The following is an 18550-nucleotide window of genomic DNA, read 5'->3' as shown; positions in this document are numbered from 1 at the left end:
AGTAAGTTGTGAAAATAAATCAAGAACTTGTGCTTTTTAACAAAAACAGCTGTTCACTGCTGTCAATGGCATTGTCTCATTTGAGGGTGATGATTCAAGTCTGATCAACAAACTGTTTCATTGTCGCCCAATTTAATTTAAATTTTTTTAGAAAATAACTCTGGGAGATTAAGATTTATACAACTTATAAATAAATCTTATAAATATGTCCAGTTCTCTACCTGGTCTCCTCTACATTGGGGAGAATGGAGGCCAACTTGCAGAACATTTTAGAGACCAGCTCTGGGATACTGAAATTAAATGACTCCACTGCCCTGTGGCCGATCATTTTAACTCTCCCTCCACCACCACCAAACTCTAACCACCTGACGCCTGGAGAAAAAACACCTCATCTTCTGTCTCTTAAATACAGCTGCTGTTTTCTCTACTTATGGATGTTTGTAGTTTCCTTAATTAGATACTGATTCAGGGGCTTGGTGGTGATAGGGAAACTATCCTTGACTGATAATGTCACAGACACAAAGCATTAGACATTTTACTACTTTTATTGCAACCTTTTTCTGAATGATAAAGCTATAAAAATATGAAAATAACATTCTAACAACAATAACAGTAAACCAACTACTACACAAAACATATCAAAACTATACTCACTACAGATCAATAAATAATGTGCAATAAGACCATAGCTCTCATTCTTCAGGAGCATCAATTATTACCCCAACATTTGTTTGAAATTCTTCCTGTCAGGGCATAGAGTTCATTAAACCAAACCAACATGGCTACACAAAGGCCCTAATTAAAATGGCAGACAAATCTGCTTCCAGATAATTCAAAAAGGGCTGCCATGTCTTATAAAAATTCTGTCTTTTGGTGCACCATATTTGTGAGAAAGTCCAAAGCATGAAGGCAAATGTGCTAAGCGCCTTCTTAACCACCCTGTCTACCAGTGGTGTAACTTTCAAAGAATTATGTGCTGAAACCCCCAGGTATCTCTGTTCTACATCAAGACCCAGGGCCCTACCATTAATTGTACAAGTGCTGCTTTGTTTGTTTTACCAAGATGCAACCCCTTGCTTTTATCCATACCCCTCTCAGACACACACATTCACCAACCCCCCCCCCCCCCCCCCGCCCTCCTCCGAAACTCTCACCCTCTGACAGGCTTATACTCCCATCACACACACACTTTACCTCACATGCACATACACAAACATGCACTCTTAAGCACACACTCTCAACACTCTCACACAAACTCACATGCACACACATACTATGGGGTGAACTTGCATTTAGAGTCAGAGTCATAGAGATATACAGCATGGAAACAGACCCTTCAGTCCAACTTGTCCATGCCAACTAGATATCCTAATCTAATCTGGTCCTATTTGCCAGCACTTGGCCCATATCCCTCTAAACCCTTCCTATTCATAAACCCATCCAGGTGCCTTTTAAATGGTGTAATTGCACCAGCTTCAACCACTTCCTCCAGCAGCTCCATCCATACACACCACCCTGTGTGAAAAAAGTTGCTCCTTTGGGTCCCTTTTATATCTTTCCCCTCTCACCCTAAACCTATGCCCTATAGTTCTGGACTCCCCAACCTCAGGGAGAAGACTTTGTCTATTTACCCTATCCATGCCCCTCATGATTTTATAAACCTCAATAAGGTCACCTCTCAGCCTCTGATCCTCCAAGGAAAATAGTCCCAGCCTATTCAGCCTCTCCCAATAGCTCGATCCCTCCAACACTAGCAACGTCCTTGAAAGGGTTCAGAAAAGATTTAAAAGTTTCACAACATCTTTCTGATAGGAAGGAAACCAGAATTGCACACAATATTCTAACAGTGGCCTAACCAATGCTCAATGCTCTGACCAATAAAGGAAAGCATACCAAACACCTTCTTCACTATCCTATCTACCTGCAACTCCACTTTCAAGGAGCTATGAATCTGCACTCCAAGGTCTCTTTGTTCAGCAACACTCCCTGGGACCTTACCATTAAGTGTCTAAGTCCTGCTTTTCCAAAAGGCAGCACCTTGCATTTATCTCCATCTCCAAAGTAAACTCCATCTGCCTACCCTCAGCCCACTGGCCCATCTGTTCAAGATCCTGTTATACTGTCTATTATGCCTCCAATTTTGGTGTCATCTGCAAACCTGCTAACTAATACCTCCTATGTTCACATCCAAATCATTTATATAAATGATGAAAAGTAGTGGACCCAGCATTGATCCTTGTGGCACACCACTGGTCACAGGCCTCCAGTCTGAAAAGCAACCCTCTACCACTACCCTCTTTCTTCTACCTTGCAGAATTTGCAGAATTATATATGCAGTTACATTCAGTTTTGCTCAAAAAGCACACAGTCTGCAGGTATTCAATCCACGCAATATTTTATGAATTCCTACTTTGGAAATAGAACCAGTCTGACTCAAGATTGGGATACAGATGATCTCTGACCTCAACTTTAATGCATTGTCTGAGCCGAAATGTCACCTTAAGTTACGTCGAGAATGTGACTTAAAAGTAGTTCTGTGATTTACGTATTAATGAACCTAAACCTGCAACCCATTCTAAAAGGTGAAAGACATAACAGCAATCTAGATTTGTTCAATATACCATTTCAGTTGCATAACACTAATCTTTTGCTACAAATTCTGTCCTATGATCCTGCTCCACAACTACCCGATGAAGGAGTACTCCAAAAGCTAGTCCTTCCAAATAAACCTGTTGGACTATAACCAGCTGTTATGTGGTTTTTAAACTTTGTTTCTAGTGAATACAGCCCACACCTTGCACTGCTGCCAGTAAACTTTACAATGCTGATGAAATGATGCAGCAGCTGCAGAGATGAAAAATGTAACAGTTCCTAACAATATTAGCTTCTGATACACAACATTGGAAACTCAGTGCTAGAGGTTGAAAGAAATGAGCAGCATGAAAACAAAAATCTGCTGGAGCTCAGCTTTTAATGAGAGTCTGAGTCCGGTGGTATATTTAGGTAACCTTTATTGCCACCCAACCTTGTTACAGCTTCAGATCTTCCCTGCAAACCCGGGAGTCCCCAGAGCTGGGTTCATAGTCCAGTCGATAATGGCACTCACTCCTTCAATCCCCCTGCAATGGCAAATGAACTCGCTGGTGCTTCTGCAGGTAGGAGGAGTGGGTGAAACCCTTCCCACACTGAGAGCAGGTGAATGGCCTCTCCCCGGTGTGGACCCGCTGGTGAGTCAGCATGCTGGAAGAATTGATGAATCCCTTCCCGCACACAGTGCAGGTAAAGGGCCTCTCCTCTGTGTGGACCCACTCATGCTTTCGTAAGTTGCCCATATGACTGAACCCCTTCCCACACACTGAGCAGGCAAATTGCCTCTCCCTGGTGTGGACCCGTTGGTGCTTCTGCAGGTCACCCACATAACAGAAGGCCTTCCCGCACTCAGGGCAGGTGAATGGCCTCTCCCCCGCGTGGACCCGCTGGTGCCTCTGCAGGATGCCCACATGACCGAAGGCCTTCCCGCACTTAGGGCAGGTGAATGGCCTCTCCCCCGTGTGGACGTGCTCGTGATTCCGCAAGTTGCCCACATGATGGAACCCCTTCCCACACTCTGGGCAGGTGAATGGCTTTTCCCCTGTGTGGATCCGCTGGTGGGTCCGTAGGTTACTAACATAACGGAAGGCCTTCCCGCACTCGGGACAGGTGAACGGCCTCTCCCCAGTGTGGACCCGCTGGTGCCTCCGCAGGTCGCCCACATGACCGAAGGCTTTCCCACACTCAGAGCAGGTGAGTTGCCTCTCCCTCGTGTGGACCTGCTCGTGATTCTGCAGGTCGCCCACCTGACTGAACCCCTTCCCGCACTTGGGGCACCTGAAGGGTCTCTCCCCCGTGTGGACCCGCTCATGCTTCCGCAAGTTGCTTGTACGATGGAAAGCCTTCCCGCACTCGGAGCAAGTGAACGGCCTCTCCCCAGTGTGGACCCGCTGATGGATCAGCAGTGCAGATGAATGCGCGAACCTCTTCCCGCACATCAAGCACGTGAAGGGCTTCTCTCTTGTGTGGACCCGCTGGTGTGCCCGCAGGTTGGAAGAATTCGCAAACCCCTTCCCGCACACTGAGCAGGTGAACGGCTTCTCCCCGGTGTGAACACGCTGGTGTGTCTGCAGCTGAGACAACTGAATGAATCCTTTCCCGCAATGGTGGCAGATGAACGGCCTCTCCCCAATGTGAACACGTCTGTGTATTTCCAGCACAGAGGGAGAAGGGAATCCTTTCCCACAGTCCCCGCATTTCCATGGTTTCCCCATGAGGAGAGCTTTCCTTGTGTTGCTCTGGGTTTGAAATTATAAATACAAAGGGTATATAGTCTGTCCCCAACGTGAGGGGTGAGATTTTGATATTCCAAGCTGAGTAAATGGTGTGAAGTACTTTTCAGTCAACGCACTGGATCTCCCTCACTCGGGTGTCTCAGTATTCTTCCTGCCACACCAGTGTCCAAAACCTCTCAACCAGACAAAAGCAAACATTTCTTCTCAATTTGAATGACTGCTGATATCCAAGTCCCAATGAATCAAGGAGCTCTGCCAGAAGTCGACGTATCAATTGCTTCAAATTTCTTTCCACGTTTTTCTGCAAAAATAAATTCACAAAGTTTGTGAGAAGATTTATAGCTCGGGTGTTCGTTGTTGTGGTTCTGTTCGCCGAGCTGGGAATTTGTGTTGCAGACGTTTCATCCCCTGTCTAGGTGACATCCTGAGTGCTTGGGAGCCTCCTGTGAAGTGCTTCTGTTTTGTTTCCTCCGGCATTTATAGTGGTCTGTCCCTGCCGCTTCCGGTTGTCAGTTCCAGCTGTCCGCTGCAGTGGCCGGTATATTGGGTCCAGGTCGATGTGTTTATTGATTGAATCTGTGGATGAGTGCCATGCCTCTGGGAATTCCCTGGCTGTTCTCTGTTTGGCTTGTCCTATAATAGTAGTGTTGTCCCAGTCAAACTCATGTTGCCCCGATTTCATCTGCCTTCCCTGTTGGGCCTCTTGCATTGAAGTAAATGCAGTTTAATTTATCAGTGCTCCCTTGTTCTCTGCTTTTTTCCTTCCTGTCCTGACTATTTGACTCACTCCCTTTCCCAACTGGACGAATCTCAGGTTAATCTCTTTCCTCACTATTTCCCTGGGGCCCATCCCCCACTTACTCATTCAACCCAAAGGACCAGCCACGTTACTATACATCAAGAACATTTCTGAACTGACAGCCAAACTACTACGACCACTAGGACTCATAACAGCACACAAACCACAGCCACTCTCAGACAACAACTCACCAGGACAAAGGACCCGATACCCAACATGAGCAAAACCAACGTAGTGTACAAAATCTCATGCAAGGACTGCACAAAACACTACATAGGACAAACAGGAAGACAGCTTACGATCCGTATCCATGAACACCAACTAGCCATGAAACGACACAACCAGCTATCCTTAGTAGCCACACACAGATGACAAGCAACATGAGTTTGACTGGGACAACACTACTATTATAGGAAATGCCAATCAGAGAACAGCCAGGGAATGCCTAGAGGCAATGCGCTCATCCACAGATTTTATCAATAAACACATCGACCTGGACCCGGCCACTGGAGCGGACAGCTGGAACTGACAAACCGGAAGCGGCAGAGACAAGCCACTATAAATGCCGGAGGAAACAACACAGAAGCGCTTCACAGGAGGCTCCCAAGCACTCAGGATGTCACCTAGACAGGGGACGAAATGTCTGCAGCACAAATTCCCAGCTTGGCAAACAGAACCACAACATAAATTCACAAAATAAGTGATCACTGCCAGTACAGTTAAATGAATGTAACATAGGTGGCAATTCCTGTAGTTTGCCAGATGTCTGCTGATCACATTATCCAGGTCACAGAAACCTGAAAACCCTCATGCAGCCAGATAGCCTTAAGTGTGTATGGAGGAAAACTTCATTTAGGTGACAATGACCTGGAACAAGCTAAATCAAGGACAGGATAATGAAATGTCAAGGATGCTTGCAGAAAGAAAGCCAGTAAAGTTGCTGAATGAGTAAGTGGGGGATGGGCCCCAGAGAAATAGTGAGGAAAGAGATTAACCTGAGATTCGTCCAGTTGGGAAAGGGAGTGAGTCAAATAGTCAGGGCAGGAAGGAAAAAAGCAGAGAACAAGGTAGCACTGATAAATTAAACTGCATTTACTTCAATGCAAGAGGCCCAACAGGGAAGGCAGATGAAATCGGGGCATGGTTAGGAACATGGGTCTGGGATATCATAGCAATTACAGAACGTGGCTCAGGGACGGACAGGGCTGCCAGCTCAATGTTCCAGGATACAAGTGCTATAAGAAGCATGGTGTGGGCGCAAGAGAGGAGGGGGAGTGGAGTTTCTGATAAGGGATAGTATTACTGCTGTATTTAGAGAGGATATTCCTGGGAATACATCCAGGGAAGATATTTGGGTGGAACTGAGCAATAAGAAAGGGATGATCACCTTACTGGGATTGTAATATAGATCCTCTAATAGTCAGCGGGAAATTGAGAAACAAATTTGTAATGAGGAGATTTCAGTTAGCTGTAAGTGTAAAAGGATGGTCATGGTAGGGGATTTTAACTTTCCAAACATCGATTGGGACTGCCTCTGTTCAGGGTTTAGATCAAGAGGAATTTGTTAAGTGTGTACAAGAAACTTTTCTGAGTCAGTATGTCAATGATCCTACCAGAAAAGGTGCAAAACCTGACCTACTTTTGAGAAATAAGGCAGGGCAGGTGACTGAGGTGTCAGTGCAGGAGCACTTTGGGGCCAGTGACCATAATTGTAGTAGATTTAGAATAACGATGGAAAAAGGACAGACCAGATCTAAAAGTCAAAGTTCTAAATTGGAGGGAGGCTAATTTTGATGGTATTAGGCAAGAACTTTGAAAAGCTGATTGGGGGCAAATGTTCGCAGGTAAAGGGACGGCTGGAAAATGGGAAGCTTTCAAAAATGAGATAACGAAAGTCTAGAGACAGTATATTCCTGTTAGGGTGAAAGAAAAGGCTGGTAGGTGTAGGAAATGCAAATGACTAGAGAAATTGGGGCTTGGCTAACAAAAAGACAGAAGCATATGACAAGTATGGATAGGAAAAATCGAATGCATCCTTAGAAGAGTATACTTTAGAAGAAAATTAGGAGGGCGAAAAGGGGACATGAAATAGCTTTGGCAAATATGTTAAAGGAGACTTAGAAGGGGTTTTTATAAATACATTTAAGGACAAAAGGGTAACTAGGGAGAGAATAGGGCCTCTTAAAGATCAGCAAGGCAGCCTATGTGTGGAGTGGAGAAGATGGGGAAGATCCTAAATGAGTATTTTGCATCATTGTTTACTGTAGAGAAGAACATATAGAATGTGGGGACATAGATGGTGACATCTTGCAAAATGTCCATATTACCAAAGTGGTGGTGCTGGATATCTTGAAACACATAAAAGTGGATAAATTCCCAGGATCTGATCAGGTGTACCCCAGAACTCTCTGGCAGGTAGGGAGGTGATTTTTGGGCCCCTTGCTGAGATATTTGTATCATCAATAGTCACAGGTTCCAAAAGATTGGAGGTTGGCTAATGTGGTGCCACTATTTAAGAAAGCTGGTCAAAAAAAGCCAGGGAACTACAGACCAATGAGCTTGACATCGGTGATAGGCAAGTTGTTGGAGGGAATCCTGAGAGACAGGATGTACATGTACTTGGAAAGGCAAGGTCCAATTAGCAATAGTCAGCATGGCTTTGTGAATGGGAAATCATGTCTCACAAACTTGACTGAGTTTTTTGAAGAAGTAACAAAGAGGATTGATGAAGGCAGAGTGGTGGGTTTCACCTACATGGACTTCAGTAAGACATTCAACAAAGTTCCTCATGGAAGATTAGTTAGCAAGGTAAGATCTCAAAATACAGGGAGAACTAATCAACCGGATACAGAAGTGGCTTGAAGGTGGAAAGTGGCTTGAAGAGGAAAGAGGGTGGTAGTGGACGATTGCTTTTCAGACTGGAGGCCTGTGGCCAGTGATGTGCCACAAGGATCAGTGCTGAGTCCACTACTTTTCATCATTTATATAAATGATTTGGATGTGAACATAGTGGGTATAGTTAGTAAGTTTGCAGATGATGCCAAAATTGGAGGTATAGTGGACAGCGAAGGAAGTTACCTCTGATTAAAACAGGATCTTGATCAGATGGGCCAGTGGGCTCAGGAGTGGCAGATGGAGTTTAATGCAGATAAATGTAAGGTGCTGCATTTTGGAAATGCAAATCAGATCAGGACTTATTCAACCTCAGTGTCATAGAGATGTACAGTACGGAAACAGACCCTTCGGTCCAACTCGTCTAGGCCGACCAGATATCCAAAATTAATCTAGCCACATTTACCAGCACTTGGCCCGTGTCCCTCAAAACCCTTCCTATTCAAACACCCATCCAGAGGCCTTTTAAATGTTGTCATTGTGCCAGCCTCCACCACTTCCTCTGGCAGCTCATTCAATACATGCACCAACCTCTGCATGAAAAAGTTGCCCCTTAAGTAATTTTAAATCTTTGCCCTCTCATCCTCAACCTCTGGACTCCCCTACCCCAGGGAAAAGACCTCATGATTTTATGAATTTCTATAAGGTCACCCCTCAGCCTCCAACGATCCAGGGAAAACAGCCCCAATCTATTCAGCCTCTCCCTGAAGCTGAAAACCTCCAACCCTGGAACGTCCTTGTAAATCTTCTGAATCTTTCAATCCTTGCCATTCAAATACTAATTTTTCACAGAGGGTGGTTCATGTGTGGAATGAACTTCCTGAAAAAGTGGTGGATGTGGGTACAGTTAAAAGACATTTGTTTAAGTACATGAATAGGCAAAGTTCGGAGGGATACAGGCCAGGAGCAGGCAGGAGAGACGAGTTTAATTTGGAATTATAGTTGGCATGGATTGGTTGGACCGAAGGTCTGCTTCCATGCTGCATGACTCTATGGCAGGTTCATAGTTCTTGAAAGTGGAGTCACAGGTAGACAGGATAGTGAAGGTGGTGTTTGGTACACTTCACAGGATATTGGTTAGGCCACTTTTGTAATATTGCATGCAATTCTGGTACCAGTGATCCCATCCTGACACACCATACACCAGAGATAATGACTAAAATTGACTGGGACACAGAATAAAATCATAGCCTCTTTCTGAACTGCAGAGATTTTATTTGGTCCATAGAATACATTGGGTATCGGAGTTGGGAGGTCATGATGCAGCTATACGGGCGGTACGGTGGCACAGTGGTTAGCACTGCTGCCTCACAGCGCCAGAGACCCGGGTTCAATTCCCGACTCAGGTGACTGACTGTGTGGAGTTTGCACATTCTCCCCGTGTCTGCGTGGGTTTCCTCCGGGTGCTCCGGTTTCCTCCCACAGTCACAAAGATGTGCGGGTCAGGTGAATTGGCCATGCTAAATTGCCCGTAGTGTTAGGTTAAAGGGGTAAATGTAGGGGTTATGGGTGGGTTGCGCTTCGGCGGGTTGGTGTGGACTTGTTGGGCCGAAGGGCCTGTTTCCACACTGTAATGTAATCTATACAGGACATTGGTTAGGCTACTTTTGGAATATTGCATTAGATTCTGGTCTCCCTGCTACAGGGTAGGAAGGATGTTGTGAAACTTGAGAGGGTGCAGAAAAGATTGACAAGGATGTCACCAGGGTTGGAGGATTGTGGTATAAGGAGAGGCTGAATAATATGGGGCTGCTTTCCCTGGAGAGTCAAAGGCAAGAGGGGTAACCTTGTCAAGGTTTATAAAATCATGAGGGGCATAAACAGGGTAAATAGGCAAGCACTTCTCCCAGGGTGGGGGTGTCCAAAACTAGAGGGTTTAGGGTGGGAGGGGAAAGATTTAAAAGGGACCTAAGGATCAACGTTTTCACAAAGAGGATGGTGCATTTATGGACTGAGCTGCCAGAGGAAGGGGCCAGTACAATTACATTTAAAAGGCATCTGGATGGGTATGTAAGTAGGAAGGGTTTAGAGGGATATGGACCAAATGTTGGCAAATGGAACTAGATTTACATAGGATACCTTATCAGCATGGATGTGTTGGATCAAAAAGTCTATTTCCGTGCTGTATATTTCTATGTCTATTTGATAACAGATGCTTTATTTCCGTTGATGCAAATATTGTTATAAATCATAGCTGGGTACTAATAGTTAGATGCAAGGGAGAGAGAATTCCTCAATTAGGGCACAATAAAAATCCTGGGAGACCTAATTCTGGTTTACGTCCTAACAAACAAACATTAAACAAGAACCTATTTAATTCCTAATTTTGTTCCATTTTTCTTGGTTTATTCTCTGCGATGATAACACTGTTCAGTTGACAGGCTGGGAGATTGTGGGTCAGGCCTTGAGTGACTGAATGTTTTATTGTTCCGGAAGGTGTAAAAAGTGGGGTCAAAGTTTCAGCAGAAATCCAGCAGAGCTGAGAACAGACAATATCTTACTCTGTGAGAACAGGGAGATAAGAGGACAGGGAAATCAGGACCTAAAATCCGAGCTTACACCAGACTACCATGTTATCAGTGCTTTGACTGGCAGCGCCTTTACCTTTAACTGGCTTCCCATTCAACTTGAATTCCATGTACCCCCTCGATATTCAGGATCCACTCCTTGTCATCCTGAAGCCATGTCCCTGTAAGGAGTCTCAGATCATAATTATTCTCTTCAATGTGTGCAGTCAATTCATTCACTTTTGTTACAATGCAGCACACATTCAGACACGCCATTTTTAGTTTCAGTTTTTGTGATCTTCTGAATCCAGCTTTGATAGCTGGTACATTTACTCTCCTTGTCCCTTTCTATCATTCTCTGATGCTCATTTTCCACATCACAAGATTGCTCACCTGCCTTGATTTGGATTGGCCATGCTAAATTGCCCAGTGTCCAGGGATGTGCAGGTTAGGTGGGTTAGCCATGGGAAATACAGGGTTACAGGTTCATAGCAATAGAAGCAGGAGTAGGCCATTTGGCCCATTCACCCTGCTCTGCCATTCATTAAGATCATGGCTGATCGATCCATTGCATTATCCCAACTACCCTTAATTTCCCTACCATGCAATAACCCATCCAACTGTGTCTTGAATATACTCAATGAAGCTGCCTCTACTGCTTCCTTGAACAGACAATTCCAGAGAGTCACTACTCTCCCGGAAGAGCAGTTCCTCCTCATCTGTCCTAAAACGACTCCCCCTAATCTTGAGGCCATGTCATCTATTGCTAATCTCACCCACCAGCAGAAACAACTGGATTGGTGATGGGGGAGGGGGGTAGCTGCATGAGTGGTTTACTCTTCAGAGGGACTGCCGTGGACTTGATGAGCTGAATGGCCTGCTTCCACACTGTTGGGCTTCTATGATTTACCGCAGTTGTCTGCCCTGGATCACAGCACCCAAAACCTCCCACCTTCTGCCAATCCAAAGACAAGTCCCACGAGAGTGTGTGTGTTATCTAAATGCAGAATTGTTTCTCATGAATACAGCCCACGCCTCCCACTGCTGCCAATAAACTTTACAATGCTGATGAAACAATGCTATACCTGCAGTACTGAAAATCGTGAGGCTAACGATACAGTTACTGATTCACTGCTCCTTCTGGTGAACAGCATTGGAAATAGTGTTGGAGGCTGACACAAATGAGCAGTTTAAAAGGATCGATCAGCCATAATCTTAATGAATGGCAGAGCAGGGTGGATGGGCCAAATGGCCTATTCTTGCTCTTATTAATACGAACCTATAACCCTGCATTTCCCATTGGTTCCCTGTTCAGCACACTTTACTTACTGCCAGTAAACCTTAAAGCACTTCAACCCCACAGTGCAATGAATTCCCACTTTCCACCAAAATCCAGGATGTACTCACTCACTCAGTTGCTGTTTCACAAATGAAAGATTTCACTATAACTTCTGCTCCCAGTCAGGGCAAAATATCTTTGAAAGCTGCTCTGAAAGCCCAGTCTTCACAACGACACTTCTGCTTTCACCAATGATTATCAGAGTCATACAGCATGGAAACAATCCCTTTGGTCCAACTTGTCTGCGCTGGCCAGGTATTTTAAATTAAACTAGTCCCATTTGCCAGCATTTGGCCCATACCCCTCTAAACCCTTCCTATTGATATACTCATCCAGGTGCCTTTTAAATGTTGTAATTGCAGCAGGCCACTTCCTCTGGCAGCTCATTCAATAAACACACTGAAAAAGTTGCTCCTCAGGTCTGTTTTAAATCTTTCCCCTCTCAAGTGAAACCTATGGACTGCCCTACCACGAGGAAAAGATTTTTGCTATTCACCTTATCCACACTCCTTATAAACTTCTATAAGGTCACCCCTCAGGCTCCCATGCTCCAGGGAAAATATCCACGGCCTATTCAGTGTCTCCCGACAACTCAAACCCTCCAGCTCTGCCAACATCCTTGTAAATCTTTTCTAAACCCCTTCAAGTTTCACAACATTCTTCCATAGGAGGGCCACCAGAATTGCACACACTATTCCAAAAGTGGCCTAACCAATGTCCTGTGCAGCCGCAACATGACCTCCCAACTCCCGTACTCAATTGTCTGACCAATAAGGGAAAGCATACCAAATGCCTTCTTCATTATCTTGTCTCCTTACAATTGCACTTTCAAGGAATATGAACCTGCAAGGTCTCTTTGTTCAGCAATATTCCCTATTAACTGTGTAAGTCCTGCCCTGATTTGCCTTACCAAAATGCAACACCTCACATTTATCTAAATTAAACTCATTCTGCCACTCCTTGGCCTATCAGCCCATCCTATCAATTCTTTCTTTCCCCTCTCATTCCCTAAAAGTTGAGTCTCCATCTCCCACACACACACCCTCCACTCTCACTTTGCTGAACCTAATCCCTGCTGTACCTCATCCTGAAGGGTCTGGTCTGTGCTGATACACAGGCCCACACACAGGGGAGATCTAATTGAAACAGACAGAATACTGAATGGCCTGGACAGAGTGCTCATGGAGAAGATGCTTCAATTGGTAGGAGAGACTAGGACCTGAGGGCACAGCATTAGAGTAAAGGGAAAACCTTTTTAGAACAAAGATAAGGAGAAACCTTTTCAGCCAGAAAGTGATGAACATGTGGAATTCACTGCTACAGAAGGCTGTGGAGGCCGGGTCACTGAATATGTTTAAGACAGAGACAAATAAGTTCTTGAGTGTCAAGAGGGAAATCGAGGGTTACGTGAAGAAAGTGGGAGAATGAGATTGAGAAACTTATCAGCCATGATTTAATGACGGAGCAGTCCCGATGGGCTGAAAGGCCTAATTTCTGCTCCTGTGTTTAATGGTCTGTTATTGTCCTGGACTAGGAGTGAGAGAATTGGGAGCAGGCCATTTACCCTGTCAAGCCTGCACCAGCATTGAACAGATCATAAGTGAATATGAATATACCTGCATCTCTGTGAATAGGCTAGAAATGTTTCTACTGGAGAAGAGGACGTTGAGTGGTGACTTAATAGAGGATGACAAAATCATGAGTGATATCGATGAGGTGAACAGCGGAGATCCTTTCCCTTGGTGGGGATTCAAGATTAGGGAGCAACTTTTGAAGAAGAGAGGAGAAAGATTTTGAAAAAGACATGAGGGGCACCATTTTGTTTCCCCACAGAGAGTCGTTTGTGTGTGGAGTGAATGCCCAGAGAAAGAGGTGGATGCAGGTACAGTTAAAACATTTAAAAGACATTTGGATAATTACATGAATGATGAAATTTAACTTAGATAAATGTGAGGTGCTGAATTTTGGACAAACAAATCAAAGTAGGACCTATACACTTTACGGTAAGGTCCTGAGGAGTGTTGCTGAACAAAGAGACCTTGAAGTACAGGTTCATAGTTCCTTGAAGGTAGAGTTGCAAGTAGATAGGATAGTGAAGGCAGCATTTGGTATGCTTTCCTTTATTGGTTAGAGCATCGAGTAAAGGAGTTCGGAGTTGATGTTGTAGCTGTCCAGGACATTGGTGAGGCCACATTTGGAAAATTGCATGCAACTCTGCATTCCTTCCCATCAGAATAATGTTTAAAACTTGTAAGCGTTCAGAAAAAGATTTACCAGGATGTTGCCAAGTTTGAAAGATTTACGCTCTTGGGTGAGGCTACATAGGTTGGGGCTGTTTTCCCTCGAGTATCGGAGGCTGAGGGGTGATTTTACAGAGGGGCATGGCTGAGTAAATAGACAAAGTCTTCTCCCTGTGGTGGGGGAGTCCAGAACGAGGGGGCATAGGTTTAGAGTGAGGGGGGAAAAAAGACATAAAAGGGACCTAAGAGGCAGCTTTTTCACCAAGAGAATGGTAATGTGTACAGAATGACCAGTCAGAGGAAGTGGTAGAGGCTGGTATAATTAGAGCATTTAAAAGGCATCTGATTTAGGAAGGATTTAGAGGGATATGGGCCAAGTGCTGGCAAATAGGACTAGATTGGAATAACTGGTCGGCATGGACAAGTTGGACCGAAGGGTCTGTTTCCATGCTGTACATCTCTATGACTCCAACAGGGAAGGTTCAGAGGGAAATGGGCTAAACACAGGGTGGGGCTAGTTTAGTTTGAGAACATAGTCAGCATGGACTACTTGAACTGAAGAGTCTGTTTCTGTGCTGTATTACTCTGTAACTGTTCTGTACTGGTCTTAAAATCATTTTCTTGCCTTCCTCCATAATCATCCACTTGTTTGTTGTTCAAAAATCAGATAAACTCAGCCTTGAATATATTCAATGACGCTCTAACTGCAGGAAGACATCACCAGTTCTCAACTCAATTCCTCTTGCTAAATACCACTTGCCTTGCTCACTGCTTGCTGCACCTGTCTGACAACTGGCATTGACTGGTGTAGAAGGATGCTGAGGCCCTCTGTACATCCACACATCATTCCTAATGAAAGGCTCATGCCCGAAATGTCAATTCTCCTGTTTTTGCCATGTGTTTTTCAACTGACCTGGACTAACTTTCCCAGAGTCTGTCCCCTCCCTGGGTTCACTCCGTTTCCCTTCAGTTCCTGCAAGTCAACAGCTGAACCCCGGAATTGAAAAGGGGGTGAAAAAAGAGAGTGCTGCACTCACAGATGTTGGAGTGAGGAAGAAAGTTGTGGTCTAGGCTGAAGCTCAATCTTAATTCAGAGAGAGAGCAACATCTTGGTCCAACTTCCGCATCCAGACAATGGGTTTGCTGTGATTGGCAGGAGGACCAGTCGCCATCCGGTCCTCCTGAGCGTCCCATTGGTCCATCAAAACAAGGTCGTGGGACATTTCCGCTTGTTGCACGAGCATGCGTAGTGTTTTGCTGACACCGGCGAACATGCGCACTGCGTTGCTGACACAGAGTAGCATGCGCAGCATGGAGATGCTGGTATTACTGACAGATTTTCAAAGTTAAAAATCACACAACGCCAGGGTATTCCAAAAGGTTTATTTGGAAGCACTAGTTTTCAAAGCGCTGTTTCTTCATCGGGTGGTTGTGGAGCAGAATAATTAGACACAGACTTTATCGCAAGAAGATTATAGTGTCATGGGAGTAATATTAAACAAATTTAGCTTACGTCATTTAGAATGACCATGATAGTTTCTGTTCCTTCATATGTAAATATCAGAACTTTTTAAAAGTTACATTCTCAAGATTGCTTTTAACAATAGGTGTCTTCTCAGCTAAAGTAATGCATTGAAGGTGTGAAGTTAAAGTCTGTGTCCCACTGTTAGGTCAGATTGATTCTATTCCTAAAGTGGGAGTTACAGAATCTTACGTGGATTAATGCAGGTTTTGAACAAAATATAATGTAGTTCTGCACGTACATATTCACCCCAAAAACTTGTGCATGTGCGCGCAAGTGAAACCGAGTGGTTATGGGGAGGTGGCGGGGTGAGGTGTGAGTGTGTGTCTGTGTGGGAGTGTAATGGGTTATAAGTCTGTGAGAGGCTGTGTGTGTGAGCATATAAGAGAGCGCTTGTGTATGAGAGAGGGTCTGCGTGAGTGTGTTGGTCTGGAGGAGCGTGTGTGTGTGCGTATGAGAGAGTGTATAATGTAATGGGGTCAGCTGCAGTGTGACATGAATCCAAGGTCCCAGTTGAGGCCATCCCCATGGGTACCGAACTTGGCTATCAGCCTCTGCTTGGCCAATTTGCATTTTTGAGGAGAAAGTGAGGTCTGCAGATGCTGGAGATCAGAGCTGAAAATGTGTTGCTGGAAAAGCGCAGCAGGTCAGGCAGCATCCAGGGAACAGGACAATCGACGTTTCGGGCATAAGTTTCTGAAGAAGGGCTTATGCCCGAAACGTCGATTCTCCTGTTCCCTGGATGCTGCCTGACCTGCTGCGCTTTTCCAGCAACACATTTTCAGCAATTTGCATTTTTGCCTGTCCTGAAGTCCGCCTTGGAGGATGGTCACCCGAAGGTCCGAGGCTGAATGTCTCGGACCGCTGAAGTGTTCCTTGACTGGGAGGGAACACTCCTGCCTGGTGATTGTTGTGCAGTGTCCATTTATCCATTGCCGTAGCCTCCTCTGCTCAGTCTCGCCAATATACCATGCCTCAGCGCGTCAGTGCCTGCAGTGTATGAGATAAACAATGTTGTCGGGGTCACATGAGTACCTGCTGCACTCATGGTGGGTGGTGAACCCATGTGTAATTGTGTTGACACTCTGACATGTTTTGCAGCCTCTGCCATGACAAGGTTGTATCATGTTGCCTTAAGGCCAGGCAGTTTGCTGCAAACAATGTTCTGTTTAAAGTTTGGTGGTTTGAAGGTCAGAAGTGGAGGCGTGGGGAAGGTCTTGGTGAAGTGCTCATCCTGATCGATAATGTGTTGCAGGCTGTGAAGAACGTGTCATAGTTTTTAGCTCCCGTGAAGTACTGGACAACAAAGGGTACCATTTTGGTTGCAGCTCGTGTTTGTCTCCGAAGGATGTCATTACGGTTTCTCGCTGCGACACATTGGAACTGGCAATTGATGAGTTGAGCATTGTATCCCGTTCCTTTGAAGGTATGCTTGTGTACTTCCAAGTGTCTGTCACGTTCCTCCTCATCTGAACCGATCTTATGTATGCGAAGGCCTTGTCCATAGGGGATGGCTGTTTTAATATTGTCAAGTTATCCATGGGTTTACAGTACAGAGAAGTGCTGAGATGCCTATTCTTAATGGAGATGCATGTGTCCAAGAATGAGACAGATACTAAAGAGTAGTCCATGGTGAGTGTGATGGTGGGACAAAACTTGTTGATATCACTGTGTGGTTGTTTCAGTGACTCCTCGCCCTGAGTCCAGAGGAAGAAATGTCGTCAATATATCTGGTGTATTGTGTTGGCTGGAGGTCCTGTGCAGAAAAGAAGTCTTGTTCGAACCTATGCATGAAAGTATTGGCATACTGGGTTGAAAATTTGGTCCTCATGGCAGTTCTGTGTGTCTGGATGAAGAACTGGTTGTCAAAGGTGAATATGGTGTGGTCGAGGATGAAGCAGATGAGTTGTAGGACAGAGCTCAGAAATTGGCAGTTGCTGGTATTCATTACTGAGGCTGTTATTGTGATGCCATCATCGTGGGGAATGCTGGTGTAGAGTGCTGAAACGTTCATTGTGACAAACAATGTTCCTGATTCGAATGGTCTGTTGGTGCTGAGTTTCTGGAAGAAATCTGTAGTGTCGCGACAGAAGCGTGGGGTCCCTTGTACAATGGGTTTCGAGATGCCTTTAACATAGCCAGAGAGATTCTCTCACACAGTCCCGTGGCCTGATACAATGGGACGAAGGCAGTAGAAGTTGCCTTCGTGAGAATACATGGGAAGAGGGTGCTTGAGAACTCTGAAGGATTGAATTGAAAGTCTTGATCAATGTTGTTAATTCATGGGTGTGCTTTTTGGTCGGATTGGCTGGCTGTTGCCTGTCGTGTTCCTGGTCAGTTGTCTGTACACTTCCTTGCAGTAGTCCAATCTATTCTGAATTGCTCAAAAACTGCATAAATCCATGTAAGATTCTGTAGTTCCCACTTTAGAAATACAATCAGTCTGACCTAACTTTGGAACACAGACAGACTTTGACTTCACGCCGTCGATGCATTATCTGAGCTGAGATGACCCCTATTGTTATAACCTGGTGCTGTGTAACTTTTAACTTTGTTTCCAATGAACACAGCCCACACCTCCAGCTGCTGTCAGTAAACTTTACAATGCCGATGAAACAATGAACTTGCAGTCCTGAAAAATTTAAAATTTCTAATAAGATGAGCTACACATTGACTGCTCCTTCTAATATATGACATTGGAAACCTCACGCTGGAGGCTGAAAGAAATGAGCAGCTTTAAAATAAAAACCTGTTGGGTCTCATTGCCTTCAATTTGTGAGTCCAAAAGGTAGGTTCAGGTAACTTTTATTGCGATTCAACTTTGTTACAACTTGAGATCTCCCCAGCACAAAGGTGGACAAAAAGTAGCTTTTTTTTAAACAGCTCAGACTCCCCTGTACCCCACTTCCTTTACTATTGGTCAGCT

General features: G+C 44.9%; 1 protein-coding gene across 2 annotated transcripts; it reads right to left on the bottom strand.

Moving 5' to 3' along the window:
* Positions 1-2301: 2301 nt before the first annotated feature.
* Positions 2302-15222, bottom strand: LOC148144358 (uncharacterized). 2 transcript variants are annotated; one of them, XM_087974672.1, is made up of 3 exons: positions 15140-15216; positions 10621-10705; positions 2302-4626 (listed from the first exon to the last, which is right to left on the bottom strand). In XM_087974672.1, the coding sequence occupies exon 3, from the start codon at positions 4302-4304 to the stop codon at positions 3111-3113; it is 1194 nt and encodes a 397-aa protein (XP_087830798.1). In that variant the 5' UTR covers positions 4305-4626; positions 10621-10705; positions 15140-15216; the 3' UTR covers positions 2302-3110. The 2 variants fall into 2 exon arrangements, with proteins under 2 accessions (XP_087830798.1, XP_087830797.1); XM_087974671.1 differs by lacking the exon at positions 10621-10705 and having other exon boundaries at positions 15140-15222.
* Positions 15223-18550: the final 3328 nt, after the last annotated feature.

This window comes from Chiloscyllium plagiosum, unplaced genomic scaffold, assembly GCF_037043375.1.
Source record: "Chiloscyllium plagiosum isolate Xiang-an unplaced genomic scaffold, Cpla_swu_hap1 HiC_scaffold_27, whole genome shotgun sequence".
Lineage (NCBI taxonomy): Eukaryota > Metazoa > Chordata > Chondrichthyes > Orectolobiformes > Hemiscylliidae > Chiloscyllium > Chiloscyllium plagiosum.
The sequence above is the reverse complement of the archived record's forward strand: the minus strand, read 5'-3'. Positions and strand labels throughout refer to the sequence as shown.